Source organism: Thermochaetoides thermophila, assembly GCF_000221225.1.
Source record: "Thermochaetoides thermophila DSM 1495 unplaced genomic scaffold scf7180000011815, whole genome shotgun sequence".
Lineage (NCBI taxonomy): Eukaryota > Fungi > Ascomycota > Sordariomycetes > Sordariales > Chaetomiaceae > Thermochaetoides > Thermochaetoides thermophila.
In genome coordinates, this window is record NW_006383031.1 from 126,440 (window position 1) to 138,805 (window position 12,366).

A 12,366-nucleotide genomic window follows, 5' to 3' on the forward strand; every position below is an offset into this window, starting at 1 on the left:
CTACTACTACTACTCTCTCTCTCTCTCTCTCTCTCTCTCTCTCTCTCTCTTCTCCTCTTGCTCTTCTCAAAGGACGAAAACAACCATTGCGATGAAATGATGGGTAGCAGTTTTACACAAGGAACCAACCGAAGCCAGGACAGACAAGAGAAGGGAAGAAGGGTAGAGTAAGGTTGGTGTGTAAAGCACAAAAAAAATAACATAAGGGTGGATGATGGATAGGTAAGTGATAATTACATGCCATCAAAGTCGCCACCGAGGTCATCCTCGTCTAGATCACCCTCTTGGATCTCCTTGGCCATCTCGCGCTCGCGCTCCCGGGCTTCCTGAGCATTCTTGAGTTCGAGCCGGTGCGGGTTCATGGGGAACCTCATGGCCTGGCAAAGCGTTAGCTGATGTTGGCCCTGAATGTCGAGTTGTGGATACTCACCTTAACGCTCTCATCATGCAGCGCCAGACAAGCACGAATACGATCATGGAACGCCTCCGCCGGCTCACGCGTGGCATAGACGTCCCCGACTTCTTTGCTCTTCATGTACCCGTGCTCGCGGTCGATCGTGGCCTCGATGACACCATCACGAATAGCCTTAGCAACAATGTACTCGGCGCTTTCCTCCGATTTGAGGTGCAGCCGGACGCAGATGTCGCGCAGCGAGATGCGGCTGTAGCTCAGGCTCATCATGCGGATGCCCGTCTTGATGACATTCTGCCGCAGGCGCAGGATCAGCGTATACGTGCCGTCGCGCTTGAACGTGGCCTCGTGCTTGTTGTTGATGGCTTCGAAGTTGTCCACGTCTCCCACGCGCACTGCTTGGACGAGCAAGAGGTACGGCCGCAACGCCGCCTCCATAGCCGGCTGCCGGAAGATGGCACGGTCCGGGATGTCACCCATCAGCAGCTCGACGACGACCAACAGCTTTGTCGCCGAGAGGCTAAAGCCTAGAGCGCAGGCGCTCGAAGGGGCCTTCCGCGTCGCCGCGGTCAAGTGCTCATGGGCCTCAGTGTAGCGGAGCTGGATGGCACGCACGCAACCGAGGTAGTAGAGGAACCGGGCAACCTGGTTGTTGGCGGCATTCTCGGGGAACTGGGTGTGCGAGACCAACAGATCGGCTTGAGAGATGTGTGACGTGAGCAGGTAGTTCCGCAGCAGCAGGACGATGACCGAGGCTTGCGTGTCAATATCCTTGCGCAGAACCGCAGTCCGGAGGGCGCGCAGGAGGGGGGGGCGAACCAGGAGGATCGGCGACTGAGGAGACGGCGGCAGCGGGGGGATCTGCTCGGCGAACAGCTCGAAATAGAAGTAGACCTTAGCAGCAAGGCTGTCGAGAGTGCGACGGTTGAGGGCCCGCACACGCTCGGCCAGCGACTGCGAGAACTCGTAACCACTCTGCCACTGCTTGGTGTCGTGCAGAAGAACCTGGGTAAGGATGCCCAAGAAGACGTCAACCTCGGGAAGCGGATCCTTCTTCACGAGGCCGTTTTTACTTGACGGCTTCGCTTCACTATCGATATCCATGTCCGAGCCGGCCTGGCGGCCCAGGACGACATCTGGCCGGCCGATGGCCGCCAGCATTTGCTTGGCCACCACCGCCCTGGATGACGTCGGGTTGTAGGTCTCTGCAATGACTTGGCCAAGGACATCGGGGGTCAGCCGTTTCCGGATCGACGAGATGGACCGTAGGGCACGGAGTGAGAATCTCGCGTCGAAGTGTGCGACGGCGCGGTCTAGGAGCGCAAAGTTGTTCTTGATGTCTATCCACACGCCGTCCAGTCAGTTTCCCTTTGCATATCAGTTATGAGGTTCGAGGCCGACGCACCGTTAATAGTCTGGGCAACGGGATCGACCTTGCCCTCCTGCGCAGCCTCGTCAATGTCCCCCATTGCAACGTCGCCTTCGGTATCATTGGCCGGCGGTGTCACGGAGTTTTGCTTGGGTGTTTTTGAGGGCGGGACAACCACGGTCATCTCGTCCTCTCCCTCCTTCTTGGCAGTCTTCTTTCCCTTGGCCTTCGCGTCCTTGTCGGTACGGTAGCCGCGGTTCTCGACGGGCTCCTTATCGGGTGTCTTGCCGGGCATGTTTGCGGGTGGTACTGTTTGAGGGCTGGGTCAATCAGGCGAGGAATGTGGGATGGACGAAGCAATTGTTTGCCGCCGATGAGGGGCGGGATGGCAGGCGGCGATGGGAACCAGGTAAGTTGGCGCTGGGGCGCGACCGCGAAGCACGCAGCTACTTGTGATCGGTGTTGGCCGGGTTGCAAGGGCGACCTAACCAACGTTCCAGGCACTGGCACCGGGCAGGTTTTGTTTTGCAGCGGTTGGCGTGTTGCGAATCGTGCACTGCTTGGCTGTTGGCTGTTGGCCAAGTCGACTCGACCGCGGTTGGATGGGCCTGGGGACTGTCACAAAGATAAAAAAAAAAGGTGCCTGTTGCGCAACCGCAGCACTCGACAAGCAGGCCGGATCGAAAATTTGGATTTTGGGAGGTCGTGCTTTGTCTGGAGTGGTGGACGTGATGTGCGAAATGCAAAGAGGTCCGAGAGCGAAACCTAAAGGAGATCTCCCTCTATCAGGTCTTCAGGGCCCCAGGCGATTGTGAGGGAAGTTGCCAAACGGGGAGGGACACAAAGCCAAGCTGCGGCCCTGCGTCGAGTGGAAGCTGGCCGAACTGTGCTGTCATTGCTGCCGGATTGCGGGGTACTTGACTCGACCGCCAAAATCCTCGCAAAAGAGGGTACCGCCAGCCTTGGCCAACTGTGTCGATATCCAGAGACACTGTGGGCAGATGTACCCAAGCTGAGATGCGGCTCGTCCCAGACCCACTTGGGCAGGCTGATGCTTTGTGACGTTGTCGACTTGCTGCCTGGCTCAGCTCAAGCTTCCTTTCTTTCTTTTTTTTTTTTAAAAAAAAACCAGAAACCCGAGTACCGCCAGCAACAACCACCACTATATGTCAGTTGCACCTGTTATAACACAGACAAATGTTTTCCATACAACTCATTTTACTCTCTACAGCTAGTCTACTTTGTGACCAAACGGTCGACTTGATTCTTTGACATGATTAATCAGCAGAGCTGCATGTCGCCACTATCAAATGCAGCCTAGGCATTAGGCACGGGTGTAATGAAAGCGAGCCAAGAAGACTTGGTCTCTCCGAGATGTCAGTCAAGTGTGAATCGTCAAATGTCTACATTTGTATAAGCTGTGTACCTTGGTAGGAACCAGTCTTTAGACAAGGAATGCAGATGTTATCCTAAACTTGAGGTGTTCTCCCGAGTACACGAGATCTAGGCAAGAAGCTGGAGTCAAGGGTTAAGACAGCAGACATGGGTTCCCACAAGTTATGTTTTCTTCCTTCGGGCTCTTAACTCAGCAGCAACAACGCAAACAATTGCTGCGCAGTACAAAGAACCTTGACCAACTTTCAAAAGCGACAAGCCAGATCACCCAAAGCAGCACAACACCCAAATCAGTCAACTACCTCAATTGCAGCGCGGACCCTGAATGAACCAGGCTCCAAGTATAAAGCAGAAGAAGAGAAAGGCTATTCGTCTCAGAGTGTCGTCGTGAAACCATCCCTCCCTAAGCGCGACGCCATCTTTCCAGAAACGCCAGATCGCCACAGACCTTGCCGTAATAACGGAAATACCATTCATTTCCTTCCCTTCCCATACCATTTCCTTATCTGCAGTCATTATCGTAGAAAGAAAACTGAGCCATAAATCCCCGGAGCATGTCAGCCTTAAAAGACGAAGCCCATCAGATGTCGCCTTTGCCAGGGACAACCTTGGCAGCCTGGACAGCGCTCATCTTCTTGATCCAGTTGCTGTTGGGCTGGACCTTGCGGACGGTACGCAGCTCCTCGCTAGCATAGCCTGGGATGCGGATGTTGTATACGCGTTCCAGGACAAGCTGAATGTCGCGGATCTCCAGCACCTTGGAGCCGCGCTCCTTGGCGTTGCGGCAGGCTTGGTGGAGGACATTGTCAACGAAGGCATCAGCCATGTTGAGGACGGACTGCATACAAAAGTTAGCCAAGAAGAATACAACACAAAGAAAATTGTAAACAGAACAATCTCACCTCCTCAACCTCTGGAGTCAACATGTTACCATCCTGGCCTTCGGCAGTACCACCGCAGACCTGGCGCACCAGCTCATCAAGCTTCTTTTTGTTTAGCACGCGCTCGCCCTCGCCCTCGAGCTGGAAGGCAGGCGTCTTGGGCAGCGCTGGTTGGTTCATGACGCCACTGGTATAGGTAGGGCGACCGCTGCCAGCGCCACCGATGTTAGGCACCGGCTGGGGCATCTGGATAGCCTTGTCATGGAGCACCTTCGGAATGGGCAGCTTGGGGTTAGTCGAGTGCGGCGGCGGAGCTTGCGTAGGCTGAGGCGGGTGCGCATGGCTATGACCGGGCTGCTGCTGCTGCTGCTGCTGAGCAGCGCCCATTATGCCCATGGGGGTGCCAGGAGCGGCGCCGGAGGCAGCGGTAGGAACCGCAGGCATACCAGGGCGCTGCTGCGAAGCCAAGTTCATTGCGGCGGCGTGAGTCAGAGGGCGAATATTGGGATTGGCACTAGTCGGAGTCGCAGAGGTCGGAGTCTGCATGCGCGCAGCGTTCTGCGCCGGCGCCGCAGCAGAGGGAACACCAGTGGGACCGGCCATTGTCGTGTTGAGAGGCGCCGGATGCGGTGCAGTACCTGGCTCGATCTTAACCTGAGCTTGAGGTTGCTGAGTCGGTTGGGCCTGTTGGATTTGTTGTGGTTGTTGAGGAACCGACTGTTGCGTTGCGTGGACCTGGGTGGCGGGCGAAACTTGTGCTTGTACTGGTGTGGCCGGAGACTGGACCTGTGCAGCCATCGCATTCACCGCGCCAGCCATCCGGCCCGCCGCCATTTGCTGTTTCTTTGCTGTCTCGATTGCAGTGTTAATAGCAGCCGCAGAGCTTTGCATCGGATTAACTGGTGCCGCAACTGGCGTCCCATTTCCAACGCCAGCGCCGGGCTGGGTCATTGCTGAAGCTCCTTGAGCAGACTGTGGTCTTGCAACATTTGCTGCATTCTGCACTGCAGCGCCGTTTTGAGCTGGCTTCTGCATGTATTGTTTCCTAACGGTATTGGCAAAGCTGATAGCATCATTGTACTGTTTCTCGAGAGTCTGCTTTTTCTCTTCAAGCTTCTTCCGTTCTTCAGGGGGCAGTGACTGGTCTGCCAAAGAAGCGGCGATCTGTTTTATCTGGCGGCCAGCGCTGTCCATAACAAACAACTTTTGTGCATATTGAAGCTTGAGCTGATCGATCCAGCCAGCCTTATCGACGACGTTGTTGGGAGCCAGGAAAGTTACGTCTTTCACATGACTCACAATGTGAGCAGGGAGGGACCGTAGTTGCGCCGCGGCCGAGTTCGGCGCGCCCATCTGATTTGGAGCAGTCTGGGTCGCCGGCGCCGGCTGTTGCTGAGGTACCGTCGTAGGCGCAACAGGTTGGACATTCTGGGCGACTTGAGGTTGTTGATTCTGGGGCATCATCTGGACTTGCTGGCCAGGTTGACCAAGCTGCTGAGGCTGCTGCTGCTGCTGCTGCTGCTGTGGTGCCTGCTGCTGTTGCTGTGGAATCTGTTGCTGTTGTTGAACCTGCTGCTGGACCTGTGCCTGCTGCAGCTGCTGTTGGGGCTGGCCCTGTTGCGGTTGTGTTTGGGGCTGTTGAGCCTGCTGTTGCATTTGTTGCTGAACTTGCTGCTGCTGCTGCTGCTGCTGCTGCTGCTGCTGTTGCTGCTGCTGTTGCTGCTGACGTTGTTGCTGCAACTGCTGCTGTTGACGGCGTTGCTGAAGTTTCGTGAGGAGCACCCTACCGAACTCGGCGATTTTCTTCTTCGCCTCGATATTCTCAGCCGAGCCAGGAGCAGTATTGTCGTGCATAAGCCACAACTGCTGCAGGCCCCGCTCATACTTGGTCTTTTCCTCGTCAGACAACAAGGGGATATTGCGCATCATCTCTGGACGGTACATCGGAGTGCCCTGCTGGCGAGGGGCACCGCCAGGGGCAGCAACGTTGGCAGCGCTCGGTGCGTTCGGCGGACGGTTCGCCATGCCCTGGCCAGGCTGGCCTTGGCCCTGGCCTTGGGCGGGAGTTTGATTCATGGCTTCGCTGTGATAAAATCAATGCTCAGATGTTCGTGGATGGAGCTTCTACAGCGAAGTATGGCAAAAGAAGATCACTAGAGGTAGATTTGAGGCGCGTGGAGGGAACGCGATGGGAGGTTGGGGATCTCGGGAGCTGCTGCTCAGAAAAAAAAGTTGCCGGAATTCTAGGGCGAAGTAGCAGAATCTATCGAGAAACGACCTGGGAAACAAGAAGAAGAAGTTCAGATGGCTAACGCAGAGAACGACAGAGCTCAAGATGACGCTCCTCGAAAATGCATTCTGTGATGCACTTTGCGATGGAAGGAACTCGCAGTTCGCCTCCTGATCGCGCACGCGCCTGACTCCACCCCAGTACCTATTGAGCAAGTGCGGTCCCAACGGCCGTGGCACGTCAAGCCCTGATTGGTCGACCTGGGAAACCAAAGCCAGAAACGCCACAAGTTTAGGAGCTCAGCCACAAATGGTACGTACTTCGATATCAGCACCGGACTCTCGCAAGACCGAAGCCTGCTATGAAGATTTTCTGCGACTTGTTTTGTCTGAGCCCCTTGTGTCTAAGTTCATTTCCACTAACGAACTTGGCTACCGTTCTCCTGTTGGAAGGTGCTCATGTATTGCCACAGCGGTCGACATAAAAAGGAGAACAGCCCCGGCTAACATTCAGTCTTGCACATGCGGCTACCTAATGTCTACCTTGAGAATAGTCAGTTCGAAAGTTAGGATCAAAGTCAGTTACAAAAGTTGGTTGTAAAAGTTGCTTAAAAAGTTGGTTAAATCTTCAAAATCCTCTCCGGGGAGTGACTTGGGACACTCGTCACTTTACTTAACATATCATGACAATGTGGAATCAGGAATTCTCCTCTTATTGAAACATTGACATGCACGTTGACGACCATCTTCCACACACAGCGACAAGCAAGATGTAGACACACATGCTATCAAAAACTCAAATACATTAGAAAAGCTCATCAAAATGCACGCCCTCTATCAACAGTCTATCAGATCAATCAAATCACCCTGGTGATCCGACAAACAAAAGCACAATAACCAACACATCATCATTCCCTCCCGTTCAGCCAAGATAGCACCCAACATATCCTAACACTATCAGCCCTCGCCCCCAGACACCCTGCCAAAGCACGTGAGCCATCCATAAACCATCTAGATCAACCTATCATCAAAATCCAAGATCTGATACACTCAGCCCCCCTGCCAAAGCAGATGAGTTAAGAATGTCCATAAGTAACACTCCATGGCTCCATGATGATCCCCAAGACTGTGAGGCATCATCAATCAACAGACATGCAGCCAGACCATGTATTGCATGAACAGGCTCAGGTCGGTGAGAACTGCCTTCATCACTAACCTCTCCATCATGTTAGTTGCATGGACCACCAGCCTATGGAAGACCGGTCCAGATGATAAGCAATGACAGATGCAAATCCGACTTGCCCTGATGTTGCTAAACTCAGGAATGGTAGTCGAGGATTTTGCATCCGACTCCCCTCAGTGGAATTCAATTCAGAAAGTACATTCATTGATATCAAATAACCAAAACAAGTGCTTTTGTCGTTTAAGTACTTTTGTCATTCATCATCGTCATCATCATCATCATCATCATCATCATCATCATCATCATCATCATCATCATCATCATCATCATCATCATCATCATCATCATCATCATCATCATCATCATCATCATCATCATCATCATCATCGTCGTCGTCGTCGTCGTCGTCGTCGTATGCTGCAAAAAAAGAGGTGGTATAATGATCTTCGCCGCAAGAATGACTCCAAGAAACGCCCGAAGGATTAGGAATAAAGACATGCCTGCTCCCTCCGGAGAAAAACGATGAACTCAAAAAAGACAAAAAAAAAGATGACATCACCAGGGAGGGAGAATAGATGGAGAATGGATGACACCATCAAGACGAGTCCACCTCCATAGTAACATACTCATAATAAGGCAACTCCCTGGCAAGGACCTCGCCGATGGTGATCTCCTCGACGCTCGAGTCGGGCTCCTCAAGCTCATCTATCCTGGGCGCCGGCGGCGTAGGGAACAGGAAGCTACCCCTGCGGCGGTCGCCACACAACTTGCGACGTATACGTCGCGTGGAGTTGACATCCTCGAAGCTGAAGGAGCCGACGAGGTCCTCACGGTCGGTATCAGAACCAATACTCTCGCTAATAGTACGCTTGCTGACGCTCCCGCTCGTCATTCGCCGCTGTCTCCTCTCAGCGCGATAGCGCCGGAGCATCGCTTGAACCTCACCGTCGTCCATATCCGACTCGTCGGAACTACTATCGGAGCAGTTAAGGTTGGTAAAATTCCGCATCATGCCCTGGTCCAGTCCAGCGGGGGGGCGTGAGCGACTGCGGCTGCGCTCCGACTCGGCATACTCGATGGTGTAAGCACGGATGACGTGCAGGTGGGCGTACTTGCCGTTCAGCTCGCCGGAGTCGCTCAGCTCTTCAACGGTGAACTCGTGGTGGGTGACCACACGGCCGATCCGCTCTTTCGGCGAAGGTGGGTCCGGGAGCGATGGAAGACGGACGGGAGATGGGGCATCGAAGTCGGAGTCTTCCGAATCATCGGAAGCGGATGAAGATGGGGATGATGAGCCGGTTGTGCGTGGCGACAGTTGGTCGGGTCGGAGAGCTTGGGAGTGGCTAAAGCTGAATCTGGTGTTCACCGCCGATGGCTGACCGGTTGATAGTGGCGGCGCCATTGGACGAGGAATTGTTCCTTGCGTGTGCGATTGCCCCCGTGGCGGACTGCTTTTGCGGCCGAAAACAGGCGAAGCTGTTCGGGGAGTCTCTGGCGGGGAGGATGGCCCCACGCTCTGAGATATCTTGATGTCTGTCGGCGTCGGCCACATGGTCGGTGAGAGTGAATAAAGCTGAGTGCAACCTCTAAAAAAGTAGAATCGGATGGCTAACAAGGTAGGCTCGGGACCCAAGAAATAAGGTAGTATAGGTAGTAATGGCGTCGTCCGGCCGAGCCCGCCAAGGGGAGACTTTCCCTTGCGGATCTTATCGATTTGCCCTCGAAAGTGTGGGGTAAATGCCGAGCGGGCTGAGGTGAGGGATGGAAAGTGGCGGGGAAGTTGAGGGCAGAGGGAAAAGATGATGACTTTAAAAGCAGGAGAGCAGCGTTAAAAATGCTGATATGTGTGTGAAGCTCAATGAAACAAGTCGAGATCAAAGTGAACGGTCCCTAGTCATGGACCTCCGGCAAAGAATGGAGGAAGATATGGGTCTTCGGATGGTTGTCATGATAATATCGTGATGGGATTTAGTAGGCAGGTTGCGTGCAGCCCAGGCCGTTTCCCGATATTGCTTGGGGGCAGCAGGACGGGCGGGGAGACGAGACTGGAGAGCACACAGGCAAAGGATGAATGGGGCTTCCGTGAGTGGATGGAATGGACTGAGAGAGTGCTTGGGTCTGCTGGGACTGCTCACTCAGTGCGGGGTGGGCGACAGCTGCTTGCTGCGAGCTGCTTGGCCGCCCCTTCGTGCCACAGGAAGCTTAAGTTATGTGCGCCGCTGCGCTGATGTGGTCGCTGCGTTGCTGTGGATGCGCAGGGAACGCCGGCTAAGGCGTGCAGCAAACTCGCAGACTCGCAATCGCCGCTGGCCGACGGATGGAGCTTTGTGGGAGCCGTGGACGAAGTGCTGCTGCTGAGTGACCGGCAGGCTTGGTGTCCTCGTGGTCCTCGTGGCCTGTGGCCCTCGTGGTCCCGCGAGGAAGCGTGGTGGTCAAAAGTGATCAACTCCGGGAAGCAGATGGCCAGATTGCGCAAAAAGGCAAAAGCCGCTCGGGTGGTTTGAGGGGCGGTGTCCCGTCAGTGGATGAATGGACTTCTCAATTCCCGAGCAGAATCAGCACTTGTTGCTCCGACACTGGGCAGATATCGAGTGTCCTGCCGCGCATCAGGGCAGGATATGAGCTGGACGGGCTGACCTTGGCTCACGACACGTCTTATAGTTTGCGACTGCCCGGATTTCAGAATTCCCTCGCGCTTTTGTGCCCTCACGGGACTTCAGGGTTCCCAGGCCCCCGGTGAGCACCTGCCGGTCGGGGGAAAGGGTTTAGAGGGGGAAAAGCGCACGCAACAGGCCATACACGAGTCAGTACTTGCCAGTCCGTGAGAAGCATGCCGCCGTCGGTCCATGCTGGGCCGGTGCACATTCGGCGAAGCCAGAGGTAAGGTAGCGGCTGCTTGGGCAGCAATGCTCGCCAACAACCCTGGCAAATCCCCAGACAGGCGTCGCAAGCGAGCAAGCTACACCAGAATGTGGAACAGCTCGACTGTCTGTCACGACACCGGACCGGCGGTCGGCCATGAGCTAGGACGTCTTGGAGATGTTGTTCTGCTGTTGTACGCTGTAGGAGCATAGCAGAAGCGCCCGTGGTGGCCATTGACCGTCATCCACGCCAGCAATGCGCAAAAGAGCAGAAGCTAGAAAACACACACGAAAAGAAGCTCCGGCATACGATCATGCTGTCCTGCATGGGCCCTGCTGGACGGCTGCCGGGAGCAACGAACCATCAGCGAATCACGGTTGCTGCCCCCACTAGAAAGCGTGAGCGGCAGAGTGCCCAATGGACAAGGGCCCTGGGGAAATGCCATGATGGTGGGTTGTACGCAGGTGGCTCGCGAGAAAGTTGCTAAAAATGCGGTGCTGCGGGCATGCACATTCGCGCAAACTAGAGACAAAAACACCACGAATGCGCAACGGAGATGTGGCGTACGCTGTGTCCCCAGGTTTGTCGCAGCTCGTGGGAGGTGCTGGGAAGCATTGGAAGAAGAGTGGAAACGGCTAAGGACTCGAGGATGACGGTCCTCGTGAGGTTGCAGCACTAGCTCCATTTTTTTGACAAAGGCTTTCCTCGATTCCTTAGCCGTGGCCCGTGTGTGGTTGGTATTCGCAGAGGAAGCCGGCCATGAACATCGATTGGGTGATCGGATTCAAGTCGACAAAGCGCAGAACTCCAGTGACGCATTCTCTGGGTTCATGATGGCCGGAATGAAGCTAAAAGCTCAGAGGTTTCAGGTGGTGCATTTGAATCGAATTTAAGCTTTCTTCCCCAGAGAAACGGCGAGGGGCACGCAGGAGGCTGGTCTATAGGGATGGTCACGTGACTGAGGGGTATCAAGGTGCGCCCCATCGACAACGATGCCAAGAATGCAGCCCACCTCAACGCCAGGCCCAGCGTGTGGTCGAGGTGGCGGTCGGTCCTTCATAAACAGACACCGACAGCTCGGATTCAACAACCGCAGTTTTCCTGCTGAAAAGCCTAATCTCAGTTTGCCAATATGTCGTTATTATCAGCACACCTGGAGCAGATCTCCATCTCCTGCCAAGGGATCGACAGTCTCCCGTAAGTCATCGCACTCATTGTCTAGAGCTCAAAGTAAACAAAGCCTAGCAAGTGGGCAGAACTGACATCACAGCTGACAAATAGCTTCCCCCCTCCCAAAATCTTCACCAACGCTCTTCTCTCCAATCCCGACATCACCTCTCTAATCCGTGACACCGAAGCCCACGAGCGCGCCCTCTTCTCTGTCCCACCTCCCCCACCCCGCCAAACCACTCTTACTGCTGAACAACAACAACAACAGAAGCCTTCCAATCGCCGGCAAACAGTCTTCAATGTCACCGGCGGCGAGATCAGGACAGGTGGCGTAGGCAGCGCATCAACCGCCCGCCGTAACACGGCGGTGGCGGCCGTGCTGGGCGGCGACCTGCACGCGCAGATCATGCGGGGGACTCGAGCCAGGCCGGGACAGCAGCCTGGGTCTGGGGATATAGATATGGAGGTGCTGTTGAGAGGGGTTGAGAAGTTGTGCGCTGTATACCCGCTGCCGGGGGCGTTGGAGAGGGTTCCGGTGATCAGGCAGAAGTGGCAGGCGCAGAGTAATACGTTGGCGTACTATGAGGCGAAGATTGCTGAACAGCAGGAGATGTTGGATCGGATTGCGCAGGAGAGGATGATGAATGATGGCGATGGGGATGTGGAGATGGAGGATGTAGAAGAGGTTGGGATGACGGAGGAGGATTTGAGGAGGGAGGAGGAGGAGGTAAGGGAGTTGGATAAAAGGAAGAGGGATTTGCAGGCAAGGTTGAGGGCTTTGGACGCTGATCTGGGAGGGCTGTTGAATGTCTAGCGGCGTGCGGGACGCTCGTCGTTTTTACGCCGAGACGCGATATCTGGTCCA

The 12,366-nt window shown here is 55.0% G+C and overlaps 4 protein-coding genes across 4 annotated transcripts; 1 reads left to right on the forward strand and 3 right to left on the reverse strand.

The window, feature by feature from the left end:
• Positions 1 to 233: 233 nt before the first annotated feature.
• Positions 234 to 2,076, reverse strand: CTHT_0016490 (26S proteasome regulatory subunit-like protein; the record flags this gene model as incomplete). The annotated part of the gene is made up of 3 exons (XM_006692089.1): positions 234 to 377; positions 431 to 1,752; positions 1,818 to 2,076. 3 exons carry the CDS (start codon positions 2,074 to 2,076, stop codon positions 234 to 236), a joined length of 1,725 nt encoding a protein of 574 aa, XP_006692152.1.
• Positions 2,077 to 3,756: 1,680 nt separating this feature from the next.
• CTHT_0016500 (uncharacterized protein) lies at positions 3,757 to 6,133 on the reverse strand (the record flags this gene model as incomplete). The annotated part of the gene is made up of 2 exons (XM_006692090.1): positions 3,757 to 4,014; positions 4,079 to 6,133. The coding sequence occupies 2 exons, from the start codon at positions 6,131 to 6,133 to the stop codon at positions 3,757 to 3,759; spliced, it is 2,313 nt and encodes a 770-aa protein (XP_006692153.1).
• Positions 6,134 to 7,722: 1,589 nt separating this feature from the next.
• Positions 7,723 to 9,021, reverse strand: CTHT_0016510 (uncharacterized protein; the record flags this gene model as incomplete). The annotated part of the gene is made up of 2 exons (XM_006692091.1): positions 7,723 to 7,930; positions 8,096 to 9,021. The coding sequence occupies 2 exons, from the start codon at positions 9,019 to 9,021 to the stop codon at positions 7,723 to 7,725; spliced, it is 1,134 nt and encodes a 377-aa protein (XP_006692154.1).
• Positions 9,022 to 11,463: 2,442 nt separating this feature from the next.
• Positions 11,464 to 12,315, forward strand: CTHT_0016520 (uncharacterized protein; the record flags this gene model as incomplete). The annotated part of the gene is made up of 2 exons (XM_006692092.1): positions 11,464 to 11,528; positions 11,613 to 12,315. The coding sequence occupies 2 exons, from the start codon at positions 11,464 to 11,466 to the stop codon at positions 12,313 to 12,315; spliced, it is 768 nt and encodes a 255-aa protein (XP_006692155.1).
• Between the last annotated feature and the right edge of the window lie 51 nt (positions 12,316 to 12,366).